We start from the raw sequence: 25,656 nt of genomic DNA on the forward strand, positions 1-25,656 counted from the left end.
ACTCAGGGATGCTGGAACAATTTTTATAGTGGGGGTGCTCAGGGCCATTGAACCAAAGTGTAAACCCTGTATATAATGGAAACCACTTCAAGCCAGAGGGTGCGGCAGCAACCCCAGCACCTCTAGTTCCAGTACCTATGCTTATACCTTCTTCCAGCTCTTCAGCATGTAAGTCAAGGCAGTCTGAGCTTAAGGGAGTCTAACTCAGGGGTTCTCAACTTTTCTTTTTTTTCCCTGAGGCACCTCCCCCCCCAACATGGTATAAAAACTCTATGTGCCACCTGTGCCACAACTGTTTTTCTGCATATAAAAGCTAGGACTTGCGTTAGAGGGTAGTAAGCAGGGCAATTTGCCTGGAACCTCATGCCATAGGGAGCACCCGCGAAGCTAAGTTGCTCAGGCTTCGGCTTCAGCCCCAGATGGTGGGGCTCGGAGCCCTGGGCTTCAGGCCTGCATGGTAGGGCTTTGGCTTTCAGCCCTGGGCACCAGCAAGTCTAATGCTGGCCCTGGTTTACGGACTCCCTAAAACTTGCTTGCCCAGGGGGCCCCGGACCACTGGTCTAACTTACATGTGGCTTCTGAATTTGGCCCACAATTATAAACTTATTACCTCATTCAAGCAGCACTGTTCATGTCCTTCTCTGTAAAGGTTCTATGAAGTGGTGTTGTAGGTTCTTTGAGATATTTTGATTATACCTAGAGAGGAGTTTGAACTAGAACCCTGGATAGGAGTTCTGCAGAACACTGGGGAAGTTCAGACCTCATCTGTACTCAGTGACTGGTCCAGTTCTCTAGAATGGATCTGAGCACCTGGATTTCAGCACCCTGGGGAAGTCTGGATCCCAATTTGAACACTGTAACTTGGACCACTCTCTTATTATAACACTTACATTTGAGGGGTTACAGCAGTAACACAGGGAAGATCACAACCGAAAAGTAGGTGTATGCATGTTCCTATATGCCAGTATCTTATCCTGAGCTGAACTTTTGCAGGTCATTATTCCATAATGTAAATTAATCCCTGTAGGTATTTTGGAAACCTCTCCTCAAAGTCAGACGCAGGTTAAGCAGTTACTGGCTGTGAACATTAACTTTCTTTAACAAAAATCCCTCCCCAGAACTCAAATCTGCCTTCTTATCTATAAGAAACGAAGGGGAGGAGGGGGAAATAATATACTGTTAACTTTTAAAGGAACACTCAAAGTGCACATCAAAGTCACCATGTGAGCTTTTCCTGGTCAGTCTTGTCCTTCCGTCTCGCTCTCTTTTTATTGGGTCTGCTTGACCCTCCCTAGTTGTCACGTCAAATCTACATTGTGTGCTTTCTGGGAGAGGGACTATGTTTCTGCTTGTTCTCCGAGGTGCCAAAAATAGTAAATGATATTAGAATATTTCATACAGGTTTTTATTGGACTTCATTTAGAATAGATATGGTCTGTCAGTATTATTGGGCCTAAAAATGTATCCCAATTGTGAGTGCAAATGGAAAAAGTATGTGGGAGTTCATAAGATGTCACAATAGCCTATAACTTTTTGCCTGCTTGGAAACTAACTGTGGAAAATAGGTCAACTTGTTTTTAAACAGTGAATGTTAAGAACAAGAAAAACAGATAGAGAAACTGGAATAGGCCAAACAAAGAGGGCTTATTGATATGGTTCAAGGACTATTGAAATCATGCTTGGTAAGAAGATGTGATACCGGAAATTAATGAACCAAAATCAGTACGGTGGATATTAGGCCTAACTGGTGGGCAAAATAATGAGGAGACTTTTTCCTTTGGGGGGTTAATAAAAAGACACTTTTGAGGGAAAAAAACCCTCATATCTCCCAAACACATCCCTACACTCTCATCTCTAGCCATCTCAGTTCTTCTCATCTTCCCCAATCCCAGGCCGGAAAGAGAAGAGCAGAGCAAACCAGAAGACTTTCTTCATGAAAGGAAGGCCAGCAGGCCTTATTCTTGTTTTAAGAACTTTGTTTTTCATCTGAGATTCCTGAGCCCAGTCCTCAGCCCATCAGTGGGGATACCCAATTACCTGCACTGCAGAGGTGCATACAATATCCTGTTCTGTTTCCCTTCCCTTTGTGTTACTTTCTGCACCCTTATTTTCTCTTATTATATCTCTCACTCTCTTGGCTTTTCATTAGCTCCTGAAATTAACTGCATCGGATCAGCACAGTGAGATGAAATTACCACAACCCTGCCCTGTCTAAGGAGAAAAGGCCCAACCAGATGACATCTCTGACTGGAGTGTGAGCCAGGATCCAAGCTCCAGGTGTGGTTGACTTGCCAGACAAAGCATCCATATGTAACCCTGGTGTAGATGTGCGGGCTCAGGTTGGAGCGCAGGCTTTAGAACCCTGCGAGGCGGGAGGGTCCCAGAACTTAGGTTGTAACCTGAGCCTGGAACGTTTACACTGCAATGAAACAGTCTCAAGGCCAGAGCCCTGCAAGCCTGAGTCAGCTATCATGGGCCAGCTGCAGGTGTTGCAGTGTAGACATCCTGTATCCTAAGGGGAATGAGAGCTGCTGTAGTCAAAGGACTTGTCTAACCATTTTTATTTTATTTAGAAATGGGTAAGACAAATGCATGAACATAAAGATTATAGAAGGTTTCTGCACTGGCAGGTCTCTTTACTGGTTATTCATTATATAGTGTAAAAGAATGGGTGCGGGCTCTGAAAAGACTCCTGGGTTGGCCAGAGGGATTGCTAGAGAGCAACGCAAGCCTACCACTATCACCCTGTCAGGAGTAGTGCGTGACACCTCTAGAGACTCAAATTGCGGACTACTGACAGGCCACAGAAAGATGTTTGAGAACCACTAGCCTGCCATGCTCCCAGTCTCTCCCTATGCTGGAGGCAAGGACCAAACAACATCCAGTTTTGATTTCCCATATGGCCATGTGCTATGCTATCTCTAGACAACTGGGCTGACTAAGAAGCTTTACTACATAATGACCATTGTGATAAAGTCAGAATACATTCCAAAGTCACCCTTTGCAAGTGAACTCCTCAAAGGTCATTTTTAATTTATTTTATAAAATAAAATGCAAGTATGGCCAGCACAGCTAAGTTGAACAGAATATTTTATAGGAGAAAAAACACTCTTGTAAACAGTTAACACAAAAACAATAAATCCTCCAGTTGGCACATTTTAGAGGACTCAGAAGCAAATATAGCTTCAAAAATCTACAATGGAGGCGAGCATTTCTCATCTCTCTAATGAGTCAAGATGCAGTGGGTGGATTACTGATAAGAATTTTTGGAACATGTCACTCTAAGAAGGGCTGCCAAATGAAACCAAAGTTATGTGGTTTTCCCATCTGAGTGGCAGACAGCCTTTTAGAATTGAATCAAATCCCAAAGCTATGCCAGCCAGGCTCTCCAAATGTTTCTGTGCTCTCAATGAGCAGTCCTGTGAAGTCAAGAGCATCAGAGTATACCAGCTGTTTCTGATGGAATAGAAGATGATACAACATAAGCGGGTCTCTGTCAGACATGCCTGGTACCAGAGTTTATCCAAACATTTCCATCAAAAGTTTTTTTTCCCTGATAGAAAAACCTCTTTCAACCAAAAGGAATTATTAACATTTAAGTCAGAAATTTTAGTTTTTCATTACAAATTTCATGAGCGGGAGGAAGGAAGGGAGAAATGAACCACTGACTTTTTCACCGTATTCTTCCCCGCCCATCCCCCAAAGAGAGAGAGTGTTCCCAGCAGAACAAACAGAAATGTTTTGAAAAATTAAAAAATCTTTTTTTTAATTTGTTACAAAACCCCATTTCCCTGAAAATTTCAAATGAAATTAAAAAATTAATTTTTCAAATTTTTCCATGAGGCATACTAAACTCCCTCACCCCCAACAGCTCTACTTGGTAAGTTAGGCAGCACAAAACGTCTGTATCTTTAAACAAAAAATAAACAAACAAATGTAAGTGAATTTAGCAATTATGAAAGGTGATGAACGGAAAGGCCTAGAGAATTAAGTCCTCTATTCATTCATAGAGCAGGTAGAGCGCAAGCTTTCCACACAATACCCTGTCAATGTGCCTCAATATTGCCTGGAGAGAGACCACTTCAAAAGGGCGAGAAGACAATTCAGTCTTTATATGTTCTACATGCATCAATAAATTCCAAGTGTGATGGTTCTCATGAAGTGACTGGAACCAGGGATTAAAATTGACATGTTTCACACAAATCACTGACCACACATCAAACGGTAACAACTTTTGGTTGATACTGATTTGGCTGGAACCAGTGACTTACATATAAAACTATCATTTGCTTGAGTCATCCACTTCTCTGGCACTAAAACGGTTAAGAAAAAAAGCTGTTGAGGATTAACTGGAACATATTGCCATGCATACTACAAGAAGAACTTACGGAAGCACTGATAAGAGAAAGGGAGGGATAGATGTGTTGGAGGCTTTCCAAAATTTCCAAGCCAAACAGTTAACCTGAAAACAAAATATTTAGAATCTTAAGCACTTATGAATTCCAAGGAAGAATGCAGATATGGTGTTTATTACATTTTAAAAATTAGCATATGTAGAATTATGCTTATCTTCAGAGAGTTTTTTCATGCACGCAATTTCTACAAAATTGTTTGTAGCTTCCTCTTCCTGTGTGCCAGGGATGAAAAGCCCATAGTAGGGTGCATATCAGGGTTTGTATGAGTTTTAAATAGATTATTCATGAATTAGCTCCAAATCAAGAATGAACTGCAGAAATAATTCTGCAATTAATTCTTGAACAACAAATTAAATAGTGAAAATTGAATCTGTTAATGGACAGTTCACACAGAAGGTTTGAAATTCACTGAAAAAAATTTATGAATTCACCCTGCTCTAATCTACTTACAGTTTGTGTATTAGATTATGTATATAGAAAAATATACACACACTATTATGATTCCAATTTTACCTGATATGGAGAAAGCAACTGGAGATTCTTTTCAAAGAACCTGAAATTATTTAGAAAAGAGTCGGTGCTCATACGCTCAATCTGCTGGCATGTTACTCCTTTCACCAACTGCCCTATACTGATAGAGAGAACAACACATGATTTCATGAATTTGTTAGCATGATCCAGGGCAGAGGATCTTCATCTCTTTCATTCTACAGACCAAATCCCAAGAAAGACCCCTTGTGGACACCTCTTCATTCCCCCCCACCTTTGTGCCCTCCTCTTCATTTCACCTCCCCTCCCCGCCTCTTCATGGCCTTCTCTGATAATGAATCATTAAAGCCATCGGAAAGCAGAGCTGAGCCTAAACTGAAAAATGTTGATCAAGAACTTTGGGGGTCTTATATGTTTTGAGCTTAAGGGCTCCTCTTTATGAGAAAGATGAAGGGGCTTGGGGTCCCATGAGATGAAAGGTGCTATATAAATGTAAAATATTTTGAGAGTTATAGAAGACTGTTTGTTTCATTGCCACTCTGATAACAAAATGAGGCTTCAAACGCATTTCTCCTGGGTGTGAAACAGTGAGTCTAATACCCATACCTTAAGAGGTCAGCGGGAGCTGTTGTTTTCTTAGACAATAATTCATAGAGAAACAAGGCCTGAAATTAAAAATATATGACAGTGCATCCTGGGTAATTTGTATGATAGCTCAAGGAAATACTGTAGTATCTTTCGTATGAATTTTAAAAGCATTAAACATGATTGTGAGGCCCAAGCCCTGCAACCCCTATTTACAAGAATAATCATTATCACTTACTTAAGTAATAGCATGTAGGTTAGACAATGATCATGATACCTCTATGTATAGACTACAGAATTAGTTTCAAATGCAAGTGGCAATTACACAAAATACAGGAAGAAGAAATATGTGGCAGAATCTTGACAAGCTTTGTGCCTAGTATATTAAAGAACAGTTTATTCTTATATAAAAATTCCTTATAATGCTGACCAGGTCAGTGAGACCTTTGGTTGTGGGTTCATCAAAGCATATTTGGATTGATTCCTTCCTTCTACCCATATTCTCCAATCTCATTCTGAATTTATGCGTCTCTAACTCTACTCTTCCCATTGTCCAGTAAGCAACAGAACACACCTCTGAAAATGGAGTAGGAAGGGAAAACAATAGTAATGATGACTTTTTTTCTATTGGAGAAATGTGGTCTGGGATCCTAATCAAGAGAGAACCCCTTTAAAAATTAAAAAAATTGTCTTGAAGTGTTTTACTGTGCTTCCGAGGAAATCTATTTTTTGTATTTATAAAGACAGTAGTCACAGTGGAAATGGAAATACTATAACTACTCATTACCTGGCTCTTTCGTAATTCTTTTTCTTTTACTATTGAAGAGTTAAAACCAGTTTCCTTCCGTAAATCAGAAAGACATACTTCTTTAAAAAAAGCTCCTTGTATATCTGTGACTGCTGAGGAAAGAGCTCTAGATGCAAACATCTAATAGAGAGGAAAAAAGACAGTACATCGGACTTAGAGTTTATTTCCAGATTAATAGGATTTGACTAAATTCTTTCAATTCAATGTAATATTTCTTAAGAGACTGCAGCTAAAGAGTTACTTCATTACTCAGAATTAACATGTTACTGAATGACAGAGGGTAAAGTACATAACTTTTTAAGTATATCTGGCGTTTGAGAGGAAAACAGAATACAAATAGGAAGTAATTATTTCAGTGAACAATTCAGCCAAAATCCACCTGTAATTGACAGTATTTAAAAAAAATCATGTTCTGCATATAAGGTCATCGTGCTTTGGTGCAGATGGAAAGGGGGATTAAGAATTTATTATTACCTTAGTGAGGATACCTTGTTGCTGTGCAGGTGATAAATCAGAGGCATACTGGGATAAGGTGCCTCTAATAACTTGAGAGAGCTCCTTTGGGTTCATGTTATAGAATGATTGAGTACTAATTCCAGTCACCAAAGCACCCATTTGACTAATGTTATAAAATGATAAAACCTATACAGAGATCAGAGGAAACAAAAGGGGAAGTTTTCAAATCCACATAGAGCAGAAATTTTTAAAGTCAAATTTCAGAACCATTAGTACTAGATGTGCAATATGTTTCTTGTCTAAAATTCACCTTTGGAATGTAGAACCTCCAGTAACAGTTTTAACATTTCTTAAAGTTCAGCTAATTGTGGCAGCAACTCAGAACTGAGAGTAAAATTGTGTACTAAAAATGCACATTCTTCCTATGTCAAGTTATATCTTAGGCACTATATTTTCCTATTTTGTGTTAAAACATTGTTTAAACAGGATTTTCTGACCAGCTCTGTCAATGACAGCATTACAGAAATCTTGTACTGAGAATAAATTATAGAGTAAAACTCTGGAGTCCAAACTTTTCAAAATCAACAGTTGCAGTTGAAAAAAGGTTGCTGCACTTTGTTTTTATCAAATGTGATAAAGTTATATCAGAAAAATCCCAAAATGTACCTTTTCGGAAGTGAGGTATTTGCTGGATAAAACCATAATTTGGCTTTTTGCCCATCCAGAGACTTGGTTTAATGTTGAAATAGCATTATGCACGGCTTCAGGTGACAAAGAGTCCAGCTGACTTGAAGTCAATCCAACCACCGCATCTGACAGAGACCCAAGGGTATCATTCAAGGTCTGGTTTTGCATTGCAATGTCTAGGAGTTGAGCTTTGAGCTACATCAAGAAAAGGCAGATGCAGAGCATGAAGTTGTATTTAAGAGCAGGGAGGTTTGCCAACATCTAATTTCCGTTGTTACCCAAACATTATCAGGGGTTTTCTGACTAACCATCCGCACCAGAAGCAAGCATTTAGCAAGAACCTACTTCACAGAAATCCTGAAGTAGACCCACAAATTGCAAATAAATATGAAGAGTGAGGAAACAGGCTGAGAGGACTAAATGCCGTTAAAAGCGTCAATGGGCTTTTATCTTTTACATTACTTATTCAAGTACTTTTTTTATGTATTTCTTGCAGGTCAGTGATTTGTCACTCTTTTCTTGTTGGATTCTAAAGAAGAAATTTATCCTAGAAAGGGGAGGGTGAGAAACAGATTAGCTAGGATAGTTCACACAAGAGTGAACAAATACACACCTTATAAACATCAGCCTGGAAGCCTCTCAGTTGATTGCATTTCATCATTTGATGAAGTAAAACCCGTGCCACAATGGCATCCATTTCTTCCATATTATCATAAAAACAAACCAACAAGCCTAACCTGTATGGGAGACCAGAAACGAGTTAGCTAACTGCAGATACATGAATGCAGCTCCTGTGCTCATAGTCTTTAACTAGCTTCCTGATCACTTCTAGTTGTCACAAACACCTTGAATTACGATCTGTATAGCCCTGAATGGTCTGAGACCTACACTCTCTTGTACCCTGTTAAAATCAGTTGGGAAGCGTTTGCTGTCAGAACTTAGGTTAATGACTCAATATGTTGTGGCAGGATTCTCTCAGTTGAAGGAGTCCACTTTTGGAATTTGCTCCCTTTGGAAGGATTTTGGGTATAATCCCCACTTTAGAAAGGTTGAAGGGGATGGATAGGATGCTCTGTAGGTGTCTGACAGGCTGAGTTCCAATTGGAATTATTATTTTAATACTGCTGGGATTTCACTGTATTGTATAATTAATTAATGTGCTGGGGATCTAGAGTCTTGGATAGGTTTTATTTTATCATTTTAAATCTAAATAAATAAAAATCTACCATGTTTCACATCTAGCATAGCTTCCTATCCACCACACAGGCAGAGTTATGTGGCTGCCCCACTGGACGTAGATTTGTTCAACAGCAGTTGTAAGAAAATCCAACTGATACCCAACAGAATGACTATAGCCATTTGCAATGCTCTGTTGTACTATTTACCCTCACAAGACAACCATTTTCAGAGGCAGGGGGAGGCAGAAGTGATGTTTGATTAGGGGGCTGGAGCACATGACTTATGAGGAGAGGCTGAGGGAACTGGGATTGTTTAGTCTGCAGAAGAGAAGAATGAGAGGGGATTCGATAGCTTCTTTCAACTACCTGAAAGGGGGTTCCAAAGAGGATGGATCTAGAATGTTCTCAGTGGTACCAGATGACAGAACAAAGAGTAATGGTCTCAAGTTGCAGTGGGGGAGGTTTAGGTTGGATATTAGGAAAAACTTTTTCAGTAGGAGGGTGGAGAAGCACTGGAATGGGTTACCTAGGGAGGTGGTGGAATCTCCTTCCTTAGAGGTTTTTAAGGTCAGGCTTGACAAAGCCCTGGCTGGGATGATTTAGTTGGGGATTGGTCCTGTTGTGAGCAGGGGGTTGGACTAGATGACCTCCTGAGATCCCTTCCAATCCTGATATTCTATGATATTCTATTAAACATGCCTTTGTTTCCTAGCATGGGCAGGGCATACAACTGTCTGTATGGCTGAGAATTACATGCCTAATACCCTTCTGGCTTAGTCGATCCAGTAACTAAAACTATGTTAAGAACACAAAGTTCAAACACAGTTACCGCAAGCTTGTAAAACTTAGCTGTTTTACAAAGCTTCGCTACAGACTATTTCACTCAGCACCCTCCTGGTTAAGTCTATAGCAGAGTTTCATAACACAGAAAGAAAAAATCTGTCCACACTGGTCAGGAAAACACACTGTGAACAGCTATTTCCAGAGGCATTTGTGGAATGCATGATTTCAGCTGTCAGGTTGACAGAACCTTTGTACATCAGCCACATGGACACATTTGACCTGATGGTCATATCCTAGTCATGGTAAAATATCAGCACTCTCTGATGAGCATTTTCTACTTCTACTGCACTTACGGTCAATGATTAGTCATCAAATGAGCAAAAAAGGCTACAATATTGGCCTTGCCCCAATATTTAATCTTCCAACCTGTTAGCAATCCCATTTACATAAGGCTGGAACAACAGGAGAGTGCAGCTACAGCTTGACATTCATGCTACAGCCCTGCTCACAGACAGGATCAATATGCAGAACATGGGCCCACCAGGATTGGTGTCTAAACTATGTGGTTTATGGACATGAACTGAACCAGCGGCTAGCTATGCTGCAGCCTAGTCACAAACTTGGTACAAGTCTGTAGTGTAGATGGGTTCAGACGGTTTTTACTTCCTCTAGTCCCTCAACAGCAAATCGCTTAGCAATGTAACAACCCACTGTTTTAGTGGCCCAACAGAAGTCATGGCACATCATCATCAGACTAACAGGCAAAACAACAAAGTATCTATAACCGCACTTCTATAACAAATAGTTACCATCTGATGCACTACGGCATTGCCACCAAAGGCTCCTAATCTCCCTTGGGATCAGCAGCAATAAATAATATTACTTCTTAAAAGAGCATTAATAGGGTTAAAATGTGTAAAATAAAATAAGGGTATTGTAAAATGGAATATATTAAGGACTTTGGAGCGTGACATTCCTCCAGTTTGTAAGAAGTTGGCACCTTGCATGGGTAAGTAAAACCATTTGTGAGATTCTTTTCCCCCTCATTCTTGACACAGAAATATACATGGTGGGCCTGGTTCTCCTCTCACTTACCACCAGTGTAATTCAGGAATAACTCCACTGAAGTGAATAAAGTTCCACTGGTGTAATGAAAAAATAATTGGAGTCATAAAGCCTATTCTTTATAAATTTGAAAAGTCCAAGGAATTGCCTCCGGGGGCTGCAAACAACTCCAGAGTGGTGTCTTGGGACTAAACAGGATCAGTTATATGACAAAATGTAAAGGAACAAAATGTTCTTGCAGGTGGTTCACACTGAGTATTCACAAGAAAGGTTCATGTTCATTCTGATTGCTATTATTGTTAAAGTGAGTTTAGTGCTGGTTTGACAGCCCTGAAGATGGAGATCCTCTGTTTACCCACAGAACAGTCACAAGAAGGTCAGCAATGCATGCAAATGTGACTCAATGCAATACTCAGGGCATAGACACCGTCTTTATGAGTTGTTGGGGGGTACTCAACCCCCACTCCACCCCTTCCCCCAAGCTCTCACCCCGCCTCTCCACTGCCCCCTCCCCCAAGTGCGCCCCAACCTTGCTCCTCCCCCTCCCCCCAGTGCCTCCTGCATGCTGCTAAACAGCTGATCTGAGGCAGGTGGGAGGTGCTGGGAAGGAGGGGGAGGAGCTGATCCACGGGGCTGCCGGTGGGTGCTGAGCACCCACTATTTTTTTGGAGCACCCACAGAGCTGGTGCCTATGCCTCTGAGAGCCCACTTAAGTGGGGAGGCTAGATCATTCTTTTTACCTATTTCCTCCTTGGCCTCTCTGCTACAACTGGTAATGTGGGTATCAATTAATGACACTTGTGGTGGTGGTGGTGGCTAGTGCATGTGTGATTCCCTCCTCAAAGTCTATTCTGCCATAATGCCTACAGATCAATACCATCACACAATGGTTAGGCAGGTGGCTAGCTGAGTCTTCTTTTCTGCTAAAGACTAATTTGTTTTATTGTGACTTCATCCCCCTAAACTACTCCCCCCCCCACACACACACACACACATTTTTTGAGTGTTTCATCCACCTGTGAAATTATGTCTGACATATAGGTTGCAAGCTCGCTCAGGCAGGGAATATCTTATCTTATTTGTCTATATGATGCCCAGCACAATGGAACCCTGATTCTTGGGCGCAAGGAAGCTGGTGTGAGACCATCAGGTTATTTTAGAAGCACTTTCAAAAATTCATCAGATGGCAACAACTCTTGGTTATTACTAACCAGTGGCAGTTTTCAACCAGCAACTTAAAAGTAAAAGATTATGATGTTCTAACAATTCCATGCAGCATCCAGTCTCTCCCTTCCCTTCCCTCCACTTTGCTCCAGAAAAGCATTTTCAAAGACAGCTAAAAATGAAAATAAGTCTTGCTTGCCTGTAGATAGTTGAAGTGTTTCTCAGATCAAATCCTGATGAGTTTATTCTTTCTAGAAAAGCTTGCGCGAGTTCTGGTGTGATATCATACACTGTATCCAGCTGCTTTGTTGCATTGTCATAGCTTATGAATAGTCTCATCTAATTAGTACAAACAAAAGTATATTATCAGGAATCTATACAAACTGAAGACATTAATACATGTTTGATACTATAAACTATCATCTGCCTCCTTCAGATTACACAGATGGCACAAAGAGCAATTTGGATAATACAAAGTTTAAAAAGGCAAAGATACAGTAGTTCTGTATCATACCCAGGGCCAATGGGGGGGGAGGAAGCCGGTACAAATTACCGGGGCCCGGCGGTCCGGAAGGGGGCCTGGGGCCCAGCTTCCCCCCCCCCTCGTCGGCCCTGTTTAGCCGGTCTGCCCTTGCTGGGGGGCCCAAAAAATTTTTTTCATCGGGGCCCGAACCCGCTCTGGGCGACCCTGATTATACCTAAATAATTTGCAATCTAATATGGGACCTGATCCTGCCTCATCTGAAGAGCTCCCAGTGCAGCCTATGGAAGTTTTGATGGAGATAGATTGTGGGAAAGAGACAATGACAAGCATACGCATCTAATTAAGCACTTATGGATGTTGTACATTTTTCAATTTTAAAAGAGGCAGTGGAGTGGATCATTAATAAATGATCAACTGAACATTTAGATTTAGTTTGCAACTAAGTCATTTTAAACATACACAATCTTTCATTTTTAAGTTTGTGCTTGTGATCATTCTATCACATCATTGGATAACTGATACATCCAAACACATTTTTCTACTTACTTCATTCAGACTAATTTTCATAATTTCTTCTAATGGAAGATGGACCATATATCTTCCCAAAATCCATAGATTTTCTGCACTGACCCAAGAGGTTGAATCATTTAACGCTGTTTTGTACAAAAATACTCATTCAAATGTAAAGAATGTCATTGTGATTACAAATAAACATTAAACTCTGTATATCTGCATTGCTGGATAATCAAAGGATATCTAAAATCATAACACTACTAGGTCCTACTCTTAAATATGGACAATGTCAGATAGTTTAAATCCATAAATGGTGGGGAGGAGATGAATTATAACCAACATTTTGCAAACATTAATGTATTCATTAATATTTTAAATGTCAATAAATCAGCTTTGTTTGCTTTTAAAACTTTCCGCTGAGGTTTGTGCATTTCTATTGCAGCTTCGTGCTAATAATGAGAATCAGAAAGTGAAAATGACTAGTCTGTCTGTACTGCCTAAACTGAATAAAATGCAAAAGTAAAAAGCAGTATGAAGTAGCAGTTTTCATAATCAGATGTGTTATTTGGTAACATAGGTAAAGCACTTTATATTTGTATATTATTAACCGGACAGGGTCCCTTTGAAGGACTGATTATATGCTATGATTATACAGAACACTCTCATTGTTAACTGAACTGATATTCACCTCAGAGAAAATAAAAAATATTTAGTACAGCCATAAATTAGGATAAAAACTGAAGAAATACAGTACCTTATTATAAGAAGAACAATCATTTGCATTTATATAGCACAATCCAAGGATCTCAAAATGTTTTACAAATAAACAATCACAACAGCCCTGGGAAATAATTATCCCCATTTAGCAATTGGAAAAACTGAGGCACAGAGCAGCTAAGGCTTAAATTTTCTAAAAGTGGCTATGAATTTTGGGTGTCTCAATATTTGGGTACTCAGCTTGACATCTCTGCAGCCTGATCTGCAGAGATACTGATCACCCACAACTCTAGGTGATTTCTATTAATAGTCATGAATACACTACAGGGAGTTTTCAACATCTCTGAAAAAAATCAGGTCACAAGTTTCTCAAACTGAGGCATCCAAAATTAGTGGGCATTTTTGAAAACACAGATCTTAAGTGACTGCCTTATAATGGTTGATATGGTGAAACAGAGTTCAGAATAGACTCCAAAAGTCCTTGCTTTCATCATTAGACCATACTATCTCCCACCACCAAACACATTAAGAGACAGGAAGGGAGAGAGAGAAGAGGAAAGAGCGGGGGGAGGGAGGGTGGAATTTTCACAATATAAAGATCCTGACTGCAGCATTTAATAGAAGAGGAAACTTGCTTTTGGCAACACTGGAGACTAGGGTCCCTGGAGCCTTTTTTGGTTCTTTAAAAATCAGGCAGAAAATATAAAACACATCAGCACCTGTTTTTGTAAAAGCCACCAGAGTTCTTCATCATTGGAGACGTTGGTATTTTTAATAGGAAAGAAATGAGAATTAGCTGAGTTACTTAGAAACAAAGCTCTAGAGAGATGTTTTTGAGGTATTAAAACAACATGCCACCTCATGTTGATCCTAAGACCTTGGCACAACTGGACAGGAAGACATGCTGCTATGAAACAGCTCTCTGCCATTCCACAGGAATATACAAATATACATATGAGGAAATATCTGTAACAAAAACTAGCAAAAATGTTGGGAAGGCAGCCTACTACATAACACAGATACATGGTATGTTTCAAGATTCTTGCATTGCTGAGCTGCAGTGGAAGGAGGGGTTGCTGCAGAGGGGTGTGAAAGCTCCGTGCTTCATGTTGTCTTCATACTGTTCCTAATCCATAATGGTCCTGGGAGCAAGCAAGAGACCATGACAACCAAGACCATTTGCCAGTGCTGGAACTCTTAGGTGGGGCACTGTAACTCTCAGTTACTTCTTGGCTCTATATGCACTTGTTAATTAAAGGAGGATGTGTTTGTACTTAATGCACAAATCTGGAAGTCAGAAGATCTAGACTCTTTACAACTCTGGCTCAGACTTGCTGTGGGCAAGTAATACACCTCTGTTTCTCAGTCTGTAAAATGGTGCTAATCAGAGGTGAAAGTAAGCTGGTACCGGAGCCCTGGGCCCTTTAAATCGCTGCCGGAGCCCTGGGGCTCCCCAGGGCCGCCCAGGGGGAAGGAGGGGGGGGGAAATTTGCCCCAGGCACTGCAGGGGGCCCGCAAGCCCCGGCCCGGTGGCGGTCCGGGTCCTTGGCGGCATTTCAGCAGCGGGGGGCTCTTCAGTCACTCTGGGTCTTCAGCGGTATTTTGGCGGCGGGGGGGCCCTTCAGTGCTGCCGAGGACGCGGAGTGACTGAAGGGCCCCCTGCGGCCGAAATGCCACCTAAGACCCGGACCGCCACCGGGTGAGTACAAGCGCCGCAGCTCCCCCACTTTTCCCCAGGCCCCCTGAATCCTCTGGGTGGCCCTGGGGCTCCCAGCCACCACTGCTGCTACCATGGCAGTGGCGAGAGCCCCGAGCGGCGCAGGCTGGGCAGCGCTGAAGGGCTGGTTGGGGGAGTCTGGCCCCAACCCCATCCCTTCCACCTGAGGCCCTGCCCCTTCCAGGGGCCCAGAGCCATCCCCCACACATACCTTCCCCAGGAGCCCGGCCGCCCTGGTAAGTCCTTTAACTTTTTTTCACCCCTGGTTTTAATACCTACTTACCTCTCAGGGGTGTCTGAGACTCATTCATTATCAGTGTTTACAGATTACTCTAATATCTTTAGATGGAAGATCGCACAGAAGCTTGATCCTGCTCCATTGAAGTCATTGGGCATTTTGCCATTGATTTCAATGGGAAGAGGATCAAACCCTGGAAGAGCAAATTGCTACTATTACTACTAAAGGGCTGCTAAAGTGGCTAATGAAGTGTCTTGTTTCTGTTGCTCTGGTGCCCCCTAGTGGAATGTTTGCTGTACTGTCGCGCCCTGGAATAAGCACCTCAGCCAGGGGAGATAAACAGCTGTGAAAGGCAGGAGGAGGGTATTATTGTATTTTTGGGAAGGAGGTACCTTTATTTTACTTTGCTTTTAATTTTGTCATTTCTCAGAATTAGCCAGTGCCCCAGTGGTAGAACCCTTATAGCCTCCTGTTGTGTTTAAAAACATGGTAGCTAACATTTTCAAAGATCACCTATTTTCCTAGTCTAAACAGGGTACCACAGTGAACTTCACCCCTGTGCAGACAGCCTGTACTAGGATAATACACAACTTAAATCCCCTATAAGCCTTAGAAACAGGACCAAAGGGGCACACAGTCCTTGTGTATGGCCCTCTGTACAAGGGTGGAGTTCACCTTTAAGAATAAGCATATTTTATAATTGTATCTGCAATATCAAACTCTAGTAAAGGACATATGTTTACTGTATGCTGGACAGATGTACAGTATTTAAGAGGGCTGCCCTTAACACAGCACTATTCATAATGAGGAAAAAAGTTCACTAGGAAAGATTAACCCTTTCCTGGCCATGCTTCCAGATAGATAAGCAAGTCTTCCTTTTAATGTTCAACATACCATTGGTGATATAGGATTTTTGTAGAATCTGCTTCATCCAGTCATACAGAGTTCTTTGTGCATTTGCCGTTGTCTTGTCGTAGAGGTCCTTGAAGACAGCTGATCTAAATGATAAAATGGCACATGCAAATTAATTGATAAGTGGAATTTCTTTTAATGGTACAGATTAGCAAACACGCTTTTATAGCATCAGAATGAATGAAAACTAAATAGAAAGTTGTATCTTGATGCCAGATATAGAGCCACTATATCAAACTCTTTTTTAAAAAAAGTATATTTAATCAGAAGACAATAGAAATGATTGTTTGCATTGGGAAATAAATGGCTTACAAGTTTCTGAAAGTGTCTTGTGGAAGATCTTTAGGGAGGCTTCTAATGACATCAGGTTGGAGATAGCTCACTGACGACACCCGCAGAACTTGGCTTAGTATATCCACACATTCCATAGAACTCAAAGCTGGAAAGCATTTCTCCAATGTAACAAGGAACAAGGTCCTGTTTCCTCCTGGACTTTGGAAAATTCTCTCCCTAATCCTGTCCAGATCAAGAACAATATTTCCCAATTCCTGCAGGTATTCAAGAGTTAAGAGAATATATTTACTTTCATCAATTTAATATATTTTTAAATTTGAGGCCTGATAAAAAGCAATGTTGACACTGTATTCCATTATTTCGAAACAGAGCAGCAATAAAATACTGTGGATGATTGCATTACTGGAGATTATTCTTTTCTCCTGTGGGCCAAAAATCAGCTTGAATCTCTCAAGCAAAGTGAAAAGCAGAAAAGGGCTACTAATGGCTGGAGATTACGAAGTATTTGCCTGGATACATGGGAAAATGTGAAGATTTGTGGCAACCTGTGCATAAAGTATGTATGTATGTAGATAGATGATCACCTTACCCCCCAAGAATGGACCTTTTCCACATGCCGTATTTCTTGCAAAGCCTACCCGAACACACATCCTTCAGAAGACTGGACAAACACTAAAAACACATTGTAAGAACACTCTTACCCGATAGAGGAATGGACTAGAACTAATAGGTCATTTCCCAACTTAAATGCCTGTGGTTCAAAGACAGTACTTTCAGGACTGATGTTTCAGTGCTTGTTCTAGGGATGGTGATTTGGCATCACGATCAGTCCTGGAAGTACCTGTAAATACCATGTGAGAAAATGCCATTTGCAGCTCTGATCAGTATTATTTACATAGCTCCCAAAGCGTTCTAGGAACTTACCTGTGTGCTCTGACAATGCGATATGAATCGCAACTGTCTGAGTAAAACAGACTCTACAATACAATAAAGTCTTGTATTATTTGGGCACTTATCACATGTCTCCAGGGGAGCATCCTCCATTTCTCCTGGTTTGCTTTCTCCCATGTCCAGGACACCTATGTTGCAGGCCTTTCCTCCCATCAGAGCAGACCCTCTCTTCCCTATTCATAAACACCATGTAATGGCCCCAGTCCTGAAAAATGATACATGTGGGTGGACCCCTAACGCCCATGTGAAACCCCACTGATTTCAACAAGACTCTGTGTGGGCGTAAGGGTCCGACGCACAGATCAAATTACAATATCAGGTCCTATATTGGTAGAAGAGAGTGCTCTGTCCCCCACATAATTGCTTAGTGCACTGTTCTCATATTCCCACACCCAATCAACAAGGGATGTAAAACACCAAACCTGGGACTCTAATCCATGTCTGCTGTGTTACAGGGTGAAACATTCACAAAAAAAACCCAGTTTGGCCTTCTTTCTATTTAAACATCAAAAGGCAGCTCTTACTTTTCATACAATGAGTGCAAAGTGACTTACAAAACGGTTCTTTTTGCTCCTGAAGAGATATTTCACTGCAGTTTGAAACTGCTGATGATTAAGCTGTTGAAAATCTGACAGCAGCTGTCTGGGCTGGTATAAAAGGTTCTCCAGGTAGTTTTTTATAGACGTCTGCAGACAGGAGGGGAATAATAAAATATATATATATATATATATATACACACACACACACACACACTTAATCTTTTATTCCCGGAAACTCCCTGTTTAAACGCTCCAGGCTGAAAGGATAGGCACTCCCAAGTTCTAATCCTGGCTCTGACAATGACTCCCTCTGTGGCAATGGGTAAGTCATTTTACATCTATGCCTCCGTTTATCCATTTGTAAAAAAAAAAAAGGGAATAATAATACTTCTCTACTTTACAATGGGCTGCGATGATTAATCCCTTCAATCACTTTGAAGATTAAGAATACTAAGCACTATTAATAATAATAATGCAAAGCTGAAAGAAACATGCAGCTGAATGGGAAGGAAAGTACATGCCAGGCCTTCAGTCAATGAGCCACATCACACCCCACCACCAGTGAACAAAGTCTTATGTGTTTTGGAACTCAGAGGGAACAGATAACATTAAGAGAAACCATTAATGTTTCAAGAGTCAGAGAGGTAGCCGTGTCAGTCTGTATCAGCAAAAAGAACAGGAGTACTTGTGACACCTTAGAGATTAACAAATTTAATTGAGCATAAGCTTTCGTGGGCTAAAACCCACTTCATCAGATGCATGCAGTGGAAAATACAGTAGGAAGATATATATACACAGAGAATATGAAAAAATGGGTGTTGCCACACCAACTATAATGAGAGTAATCAATTAAGGTAGGCTATTATCAGCAGGAGAAAAAAATTTTTGTAGTGGTAACCAGGATGGCCCATTTCCAACAGTTGACAAGAAGGTGTGAGTAACAATGGGGGGATGGGGGGGAAATTAGCATGGGAAAATAGTTTTCACTTTGTGTAATGACCCATCCACTCCCAGTCTTTATTCAAGCCTAATTTAATGGTGTCCAATTTGCAAATTAATTCCAATTCTGCAGTTTCTTGATGGAGTCTGGTTTTGAAGTTTTTTTGTTGGAATATTGCGACTTTGAGGTCTGTAATTGAGTGACCAGGGAGGCTGAAGTGCTCTCCGACTGGTTTTTGACTGTTATAATTCTTGACGTCTGATTTGTGTCCATTTATTCTTTTGTGTAGAGACTGTCCAGTTTGGCCAATGTACATGGCAGAGGGGCATTGCTGGCACATGATGGCATTTATCACTACAAACGTTTTTTTTTTCTCCTGCTGATAATAGCCCACCTTAATTGATTACTCTCGTTATAGTTAGTATGGCAACACCAATTTTTTCATGTTCTCTGTGTATATATATTTTCCTACTGTATTTTCCACTGCATGCATCCAATGAAGTGGGTTTTAGCCCACGAAAGCTTATGCCCAAATAAATTTGTTAGTCTCTAAGGTGCCACAAGTACTCCTCGATCTTTTTGCTGATACAGACTAACATGGCTACCACTCTGAAACCTGTCATTATAAGTGTGATTAGCACTGTTATCTCACCTTAACTCTTTCCTGGAGTGGAGTAAAAATTAATACTATACTGAATTCCAACAAGACTATTTCAAAACTAGTTTGAAGTTGTAATTTTTGTTGTTGTCTTTGCTTAGGGTGCAAAAGGATCCACATTGCAAACAAAACACATTTTACCATGCTAGAGATTGCAAATACCTTCCGTTCCAGGAAGTCTACGGCTGACTACACTGTTTAGAAGTGTTAATGAAGCTAATCAATATAAGTGGATTTTCAAGTCATGAGAAACAGAGGGGAGAAGCCTTCACTATAAACAGAGCAATATGAGTGACATGATTATCTGTCTTTTAAATTGCACAATCTTTTCAGTTGCTAATGATATATTATGACAGAATATTACTTAAGCCACTGTTCCTGTACCTGTTACTGGAATACAGCTGGCTCTGTATGCAATATAAATCCTTAAAACACTGCATCCTTCATACTCAGTATGTACAAACTGCTTTACAGTTAGCCAATTGATTCACTAATAATTCCTAGATTAGATTCCTAAATATTAAATACCAGTATAATCAGCTGAAGGCCTAACTACAGGTACAACTTTAACCAGAACTTCATCTGGTGTAAATCTACATGGCTCTATTGACATCAGCTCAGGATCTCTAAACGCTCCCTACACTGATGATTACCTTATGCATTAAATCCTTGTCACTTTTATTTCTACTTTCATTCATATCCTTTTATTTCTACTTAAAATCAGTAACCCTTATGTCTGTGACTATTCACAGTCATCTAAGGCTACTTTAAACTTATATCATAGCTCTCCGTGAAAGCGTCAAAAACTAAAATTAGAAGCAAAACCTTAATGTGAATCCCTATAGTTCGGAAGAGCTATGATGATGAAATGGAATCATGGGATACTGAATCATGTGCTTCTGAATGGCCCTGGGCTTTTTGAGACGGTTAAGAATGCAAATTGGACATTAGATGTTTTTTATTATTCAGGGAGACAAAATTCAGATCTGGTGTAAGGGTGCAGCTCCACTGATAACGTTGCTCCAAGTCTGAACTTGGCCACCATCATTTGTAATGACTGTGTGTGGATAACGAATGGTGTGTACTTCCTGCACCACTTATGCTGCCACAAAAAAGGGTTTTTCTGTTTGTTTGTTTGTTTGTTTAACAAAACAGAGTTCAGTGAAGTCTTGAAAGGAGAGAGAGTTTTGTAGGAAATCTAGTATCTCACATTCCTTAGAAGTAATGCAAAGCACAGCTAGACCTCAAGCATGGGTAGGGAAATCCTCTGTTTTATGGAGAAACATGGTGTGGCTAAGTTACTTGGCTAGCAGTTACCATACCAAAGAGCGCATGCAAGCCTACAGTGCAAACATTCAGACCCTGCCTTGCCTCCAAAAGAGGAGCAAAAGGGCCCTTTTCTTTATTATTTGTGTCTTAGTCCTTTGCAAACTTCTGAAGGCCATAAAGCAAAGTACTCTATCCTCAATTTAATACTGATCTGCAGTATTATACAGACTTATTGGTCAACTCTATAATTTAACTCTACAACTTAGACAACAGACACTAGTTTTCTGAATATTTTCTCCCTCTCTCTTTAGTAAGAAAGTTTTGTCTCTTAAAAGGGTACTAACCTGTAGGCTGCTAATAGTAAATATAACATTCTGAGCATGGAAATATGCCATGATTTTTTTAGGCATATCTGTTGTCCATACATTAGTGCTACAGCAGGGGGAAAAAAGCAAAATACAGGTAAAATAATAAACTACTTTTGCTTACAAGAGAAAATAAATACGACAAACAAGCACTATTACTAATAAGACTGTGATGCAAGGATTTAGATAATCTTTTTGCCAAAACAGATTTACACTTAAACCCATGATTACAGTGGGAAAAAATGAACAAAGTTAACTATCAAAAAGTTTTTGAAATAATGTAGCATGTATTTATTCCCAGCCTCATACCATGTATATTTCTGTTTTGGCATGAGAAATGGTTTTATACTTGTTAAGAGGAATTAACAATTTTCATTGTAGTTCTGAATCATAACAACTAGTTGCACCAATCCACTATACAATGATTTGGTGGTTTAGAATTCTGTATGCAAAGCCTGTGATAATGCAGGTCATAGAGCTAATAGTGTATATATACACACTGTACATAATAGGTTAATATTAGTGAACACTAAATATATATCCTTCGATTATACTTTTTATCCATAATGTTCTATTCTAGTGCATACACATATACTATCTACATTACAGGATGTCATACATTACCCCTGAAAATGGAGTATATCAAGGAAAGCTAAACAAGAAAATAAAACAAAAATAATTAATATGTTGCATGATATTTGAAAATGTTTTCAACACATAGGTAGGGACAGTTTTATACATTACCATTCATATATTTTCCAGCTATTACTTCTTCCTAAAGGGTATAAACAACAAATACGTGTAATAACACAAACATTTTTAGATTATATTACAGAATTTTGGAAGATGGATAAAATAAAAATACTAACCGCAGCTTTTTGTAATAATGGAGGCAAATCTGTAAGAGATTATCCTATTACTAAAATTAGATTCAACAACCTTTTCAAATAAAAAAAGTCTAAACATAAAATAAATGCATCATAAGTAAGATAATTTAAAGAAAAGTACCTTTAATCAAATGTACCTGCAGTGGATGTATAGTGCTAATAAAAATTGCTTAATGAAAAGTCACTGCTTTTAAACAAAACTTTTATTTACAATGTTAGCCAAATTCTCCAGCAGAGAAACGGATCCCATATTTCTCAGTTGTACTGAATCTATTTTACTACATATAGCATTTTCAATACACAAAACATTCTTTTCCCCGACACAAGATTTCTGATCTTACCTTTATCAGACTTCTGACCACTTGCAGTCCCTGCATGATTCATTAATATCAATAAAAAACATATCTTCAGATTTTTGGGCATTTCTTCTGCTGTTTATTAGAGTCAGAAGATATTTGGATTGCAAAAGAAAATAAAAGACAAAGTCAAAAGACAATATTTATCCTAAAGTTTCAGCTATAAATTAAAGATGGATCTGAGATGCAAAGTTCAGATTGAGATCATAACTTCTCTGAGATTCAGGAGTGTTTGGACCAATGATTTTAGTTTAGACTTCTCTACAGTATAATAAATAAAATAAAATAATATAATAATACCCTCCAAACTTGATGTGTGCACAGTCAGTCTTACTTCCCTTGTATTAGGCAGTTCTTTTAATTTTACTCTCTGTGGTATACATTCTAAACAATATTCCAGCTAAAGGATTAACCCAGTTTAGTAAAAAGGAAATATGCATCTTTCTTTGAAATTATGTAATATTTTTATTTATTCTTTTTAAAGCTATGGCAAAGTAAAGAGAGGCATATTGATGTAATTAGGCTCCCAAATAAAAATGAGAACATATCAGTCCTATAACACTTCCCTAGAACAATATGAGCAATAAAAATGTGTAAAAAGAGCCTAAGCCTGTTGCTAGCATTAGAAAGTTGGACTGTCCCAATGGTTACTCCAATATCCCTTCAGGATTCGGCATTCACACAATCCCCCAGTATGGAAGCCCTTCACAGCACTTGCTGATCGCATTCCAGTGAGAGATGCTCCAGGCAGGGCACGGCACGGTGCACGGATCAGAGGGAGACCGTTGCTGCAAGTATGAGGAGGCAGTGCTTCCCTTTCCTCAGGCCTCTGATGCCGTCAGTTTCCTAGCAGGAGGGTTAGCTTGCATCATAACTAGGTGGACATCTTAGCTACCACAGGGCTCTGCTTGATAGGTAAGTTAGGTAACAAACTTTTGGAAATGGTGTCCATGCAAACAGAAACATGCAACTTCACTGTCACAAACTGATTCTGAGTCTCTGGATAATGATGATGATTTGTATTACCCTGTTGCCTAGGAGCCCTAGGCGTGGACCAGGACCCTTGGCGGGGGAAGGGTGGGAACCCTTATTCACCATCAGTTGGGGTATACTGAGCAGAGTGTACATACTTTGCTATGCTTACACTATCCCTAATGCACGGGGCTCCAGGCCACAAAGATTATTGAAAGACCAAGTGGTTCAGGGGCCAGGTAATGGAAAATAGTCTTTCCCTGCTATAGCACTGGTTCCTAATGCAGCCAAGACTGATAGTAACCCACAAATTATCCTATGTGAAACTGGTTTGCTGGTCTTAGTCCAGTTCCCAACAGACATGTATCTACATCACAACAATTAGCACCCTCATCATCAAGACCAAGGACTGAAAGGGAACAGTGAGTGAACTATCCTCTCGCCTACACAGATAGTACCTCCAGATCAAGGTAGGTACATATTCATTGAGCAATGTGGGGAACCCTCACTGCCATAGCCCATGTCATACCTGTTCTCTGGAGAATCAGAGGATTTTCTTCTCCAGGACTCTCAATTTGGCACCTAGCCCAAGAACTAACTTGACCTTCCCAGCAGCTAAAATAAAAGAATTAATGCAAAACATAACTTTGTTTGAGATGTTAAATGGTGCCCTCTCATATATATTGAATCTTAAAATAAAGATCCATTTATTATTTTAAAAGTAATAATACAGATGACCATGCACACTGGACCATCTGGCACTTAACTTTGCGAGATATCATTGTGTGGGTTTGCCTGCCTTGTTTCTGGGTAGTGCTATAGGCATTTTAGCTGCATGCATCTCCAATCACCCTGTCCATTCTTATTATAACAGAATAATTTGTTTGGATGGATTGTCTTTTCTTCTGTGTTAAATTTACTGTTGCAAATGGTATTCTGATTCTGAAATTAGATATTTATCTCTTTACTAAATTGCATTCTTCTACATTTTCATTTCTTTACATAGTGTGTATGTGCAAAGATTTAAATTTTTCTGTTTACCATAACAAGTTTCCAATTGCCTTCTACAAATGCCTCCATTTATTAACTCTGTAACACTGATTAAAAAAATTAACAATGAACCAAAATTTTGGATGATGAAAGATCTTAAACATTTGATTTTGAGAAGCCACAGTCTTATTAGTCCTGTTCATTTGCACAGACTAAAAAGCTCTCTGCACTTCCCTTTCAGCTATTCCACTCGGAGTTCTACAGGACATCTGTCTCATTCAAACATATCCAGTTTCCCAGACAATGAACGTTCTTGTGTTAGTTTCTGCATTTGCCCTATTAATTTTGGAGAAAGGTTTAGAATTACACGGCACAGTTTAACAAATCATTCCACCATTCTCAATCCTGATTTAGTCATTCAAACTAACTTGAGCTGACCTGTGTATGATTTTGTTTTAATTAAAGCATGTTCAATAAACCTATAAGGTGATGAAGTGTTTAGGAGGCTGAACTGAACTGGACAACTAACAGTTGCATGAGAAAACACTGTCATTAAATGGCCTTATTTAATGACAATTTGTAGTGTTCTGCTAAACACTGAAACTATCAAACAAAAAACAGGCAAAAATAGTTCATCTTAAATTGTAAACAGTTTTTTTTTAATTTATTTTATGGCTATGCCATTCCCCACTTTCAAAGGCAGGCATGCAGAGAATGCTGCAGAATGTGTTTTGTCTTCAGATCTAGAATGTTTCCTTTTCATGATTTTGTTACAGGGACCTGCCATAGTCTTTATTTGCCTTTTTTATTCCAAATGGCAGCGTTTAGAAATTCCTGACTTTTTGTCACTGTATTGTTTGACTCAAACAGTGCCCTACTTGAAGCCTGCTTGCTTTGTAGTAAGTCAGTGTTACCTCAAATAATTATTCTCAATACCCACAGGCATGATTACTGATACAGAAACACAATGATAACACCTTTCATCCAAATACTCCAAACCAGTGGCTCTCAACCTTTCCAGACTAGTGCTTTAAGGAGTCTGATTTATCTTGCTTATCCCGAAGTTTCACCTCACTTAAAACCCACTTGCTTCCAAAATCAGACATAAAAATACAAGTGTCACAGCACATTACTGAAAATTGGCTTACTGTCTCATTTTTACTATATAATTATAAAATAAATCAACTGAAATAACACTATTGCACTTACATTTCAGTGTGTAGT

The 25,656-nt window shown here is 39.7% G+C and overlaps 1 protein-coding gene across 1 annotated transcript in view; it reads right to left on the bottom strand.

The window, feature by feature from the left end:
- Window positions 1–24,052, bottom strand: part of OTOA (otoancorin) — a 49,108-nt gene extending 25,056 nt beyond the window's left edge. Inside the window, exons 1-18 of the mRNA XM_034784929.1 lie at window positions 23,972–24,052; window positions 22,456–22,545; window positions 22,097–22,125; window positions 21,972–22,002; window positions 21,852–21,879; window positions 21,207–21,294; window positions 18,011–18,142; window positions 16,524–16,759; window positions 16,194–16,297; window positions 12,661–12,767; window positions 11,830–11,969; window positions 8,054–8,177; window positions 7,420–7,635; window positions 6,772–6,939; window positions 6,277–6,417; window positions 5,511–5,569; window positions 4,929–5,046; window positions 4,389–4,462 (exon numbers count right to left, since the gene is read on the bottom strand). Coding sequence (XP_034640820.1) covers window positions 4,389–4,462; window positions 4,929–5,046; window positions 5,511–5,569; window positions 6,277–6,417; window positions 6,772–6,939; window positions 7,420–7,635; window positions 8,054–8,177; window positions 11,830–11,969; window positions 12,661–12,767; window positions 16,194–16,297; window positions 16,524–16,759; window positions 18,011–18,142; window positions 21,207–21,294; window positions 21,852–21,879; window positions 21,972–22,002; window positions 22,097–22,125; window positions 22,456–22,537 — 1,877 coding nt within the window. The 5' untranslated portion in view covers window positions 22,538–22,545; window positions 23,972–24,052. The remainder of the gene's footprint in view (window positions 1–4,388; window positions 4,463–4,928; window positions 5,047–5,510; window positions 5,570–6,276; window positions 6,418–6,771; window positions 6,940–7,419; window positions 7,636–8,053; window positions 8,178–11,829; window positions 11,970–12,660; window positions 12,768–16,193; window positions 16,298–16,523; window positions 16,760–18,010; window positions 18,143–21,206; window positions 21,295–21,851; window positions 21,880–21,971; window positions 22,003–22,096; window positions 22,126–22,455; window positions 22,546–23,971) is intronic.
- Between the last annotated feature and the right edge of the window lie 1,604 nt (window positions 24,053–25,656).

Source organism: Trachemys scripta, chromosome 10 (assembly GCF_013100865.1).
Source record: "Trachemys scripta elegans isolate TJP31775 chromosome 10, CAS_Tse_1.0, whole genome shotgun sequence".
NCBI classification, from domain to species: domain Eukaryota; kingdom Metazoa; phylum Chordata; order Testudines; family Emydidae; genus Trachemys; species Trachemys scripta.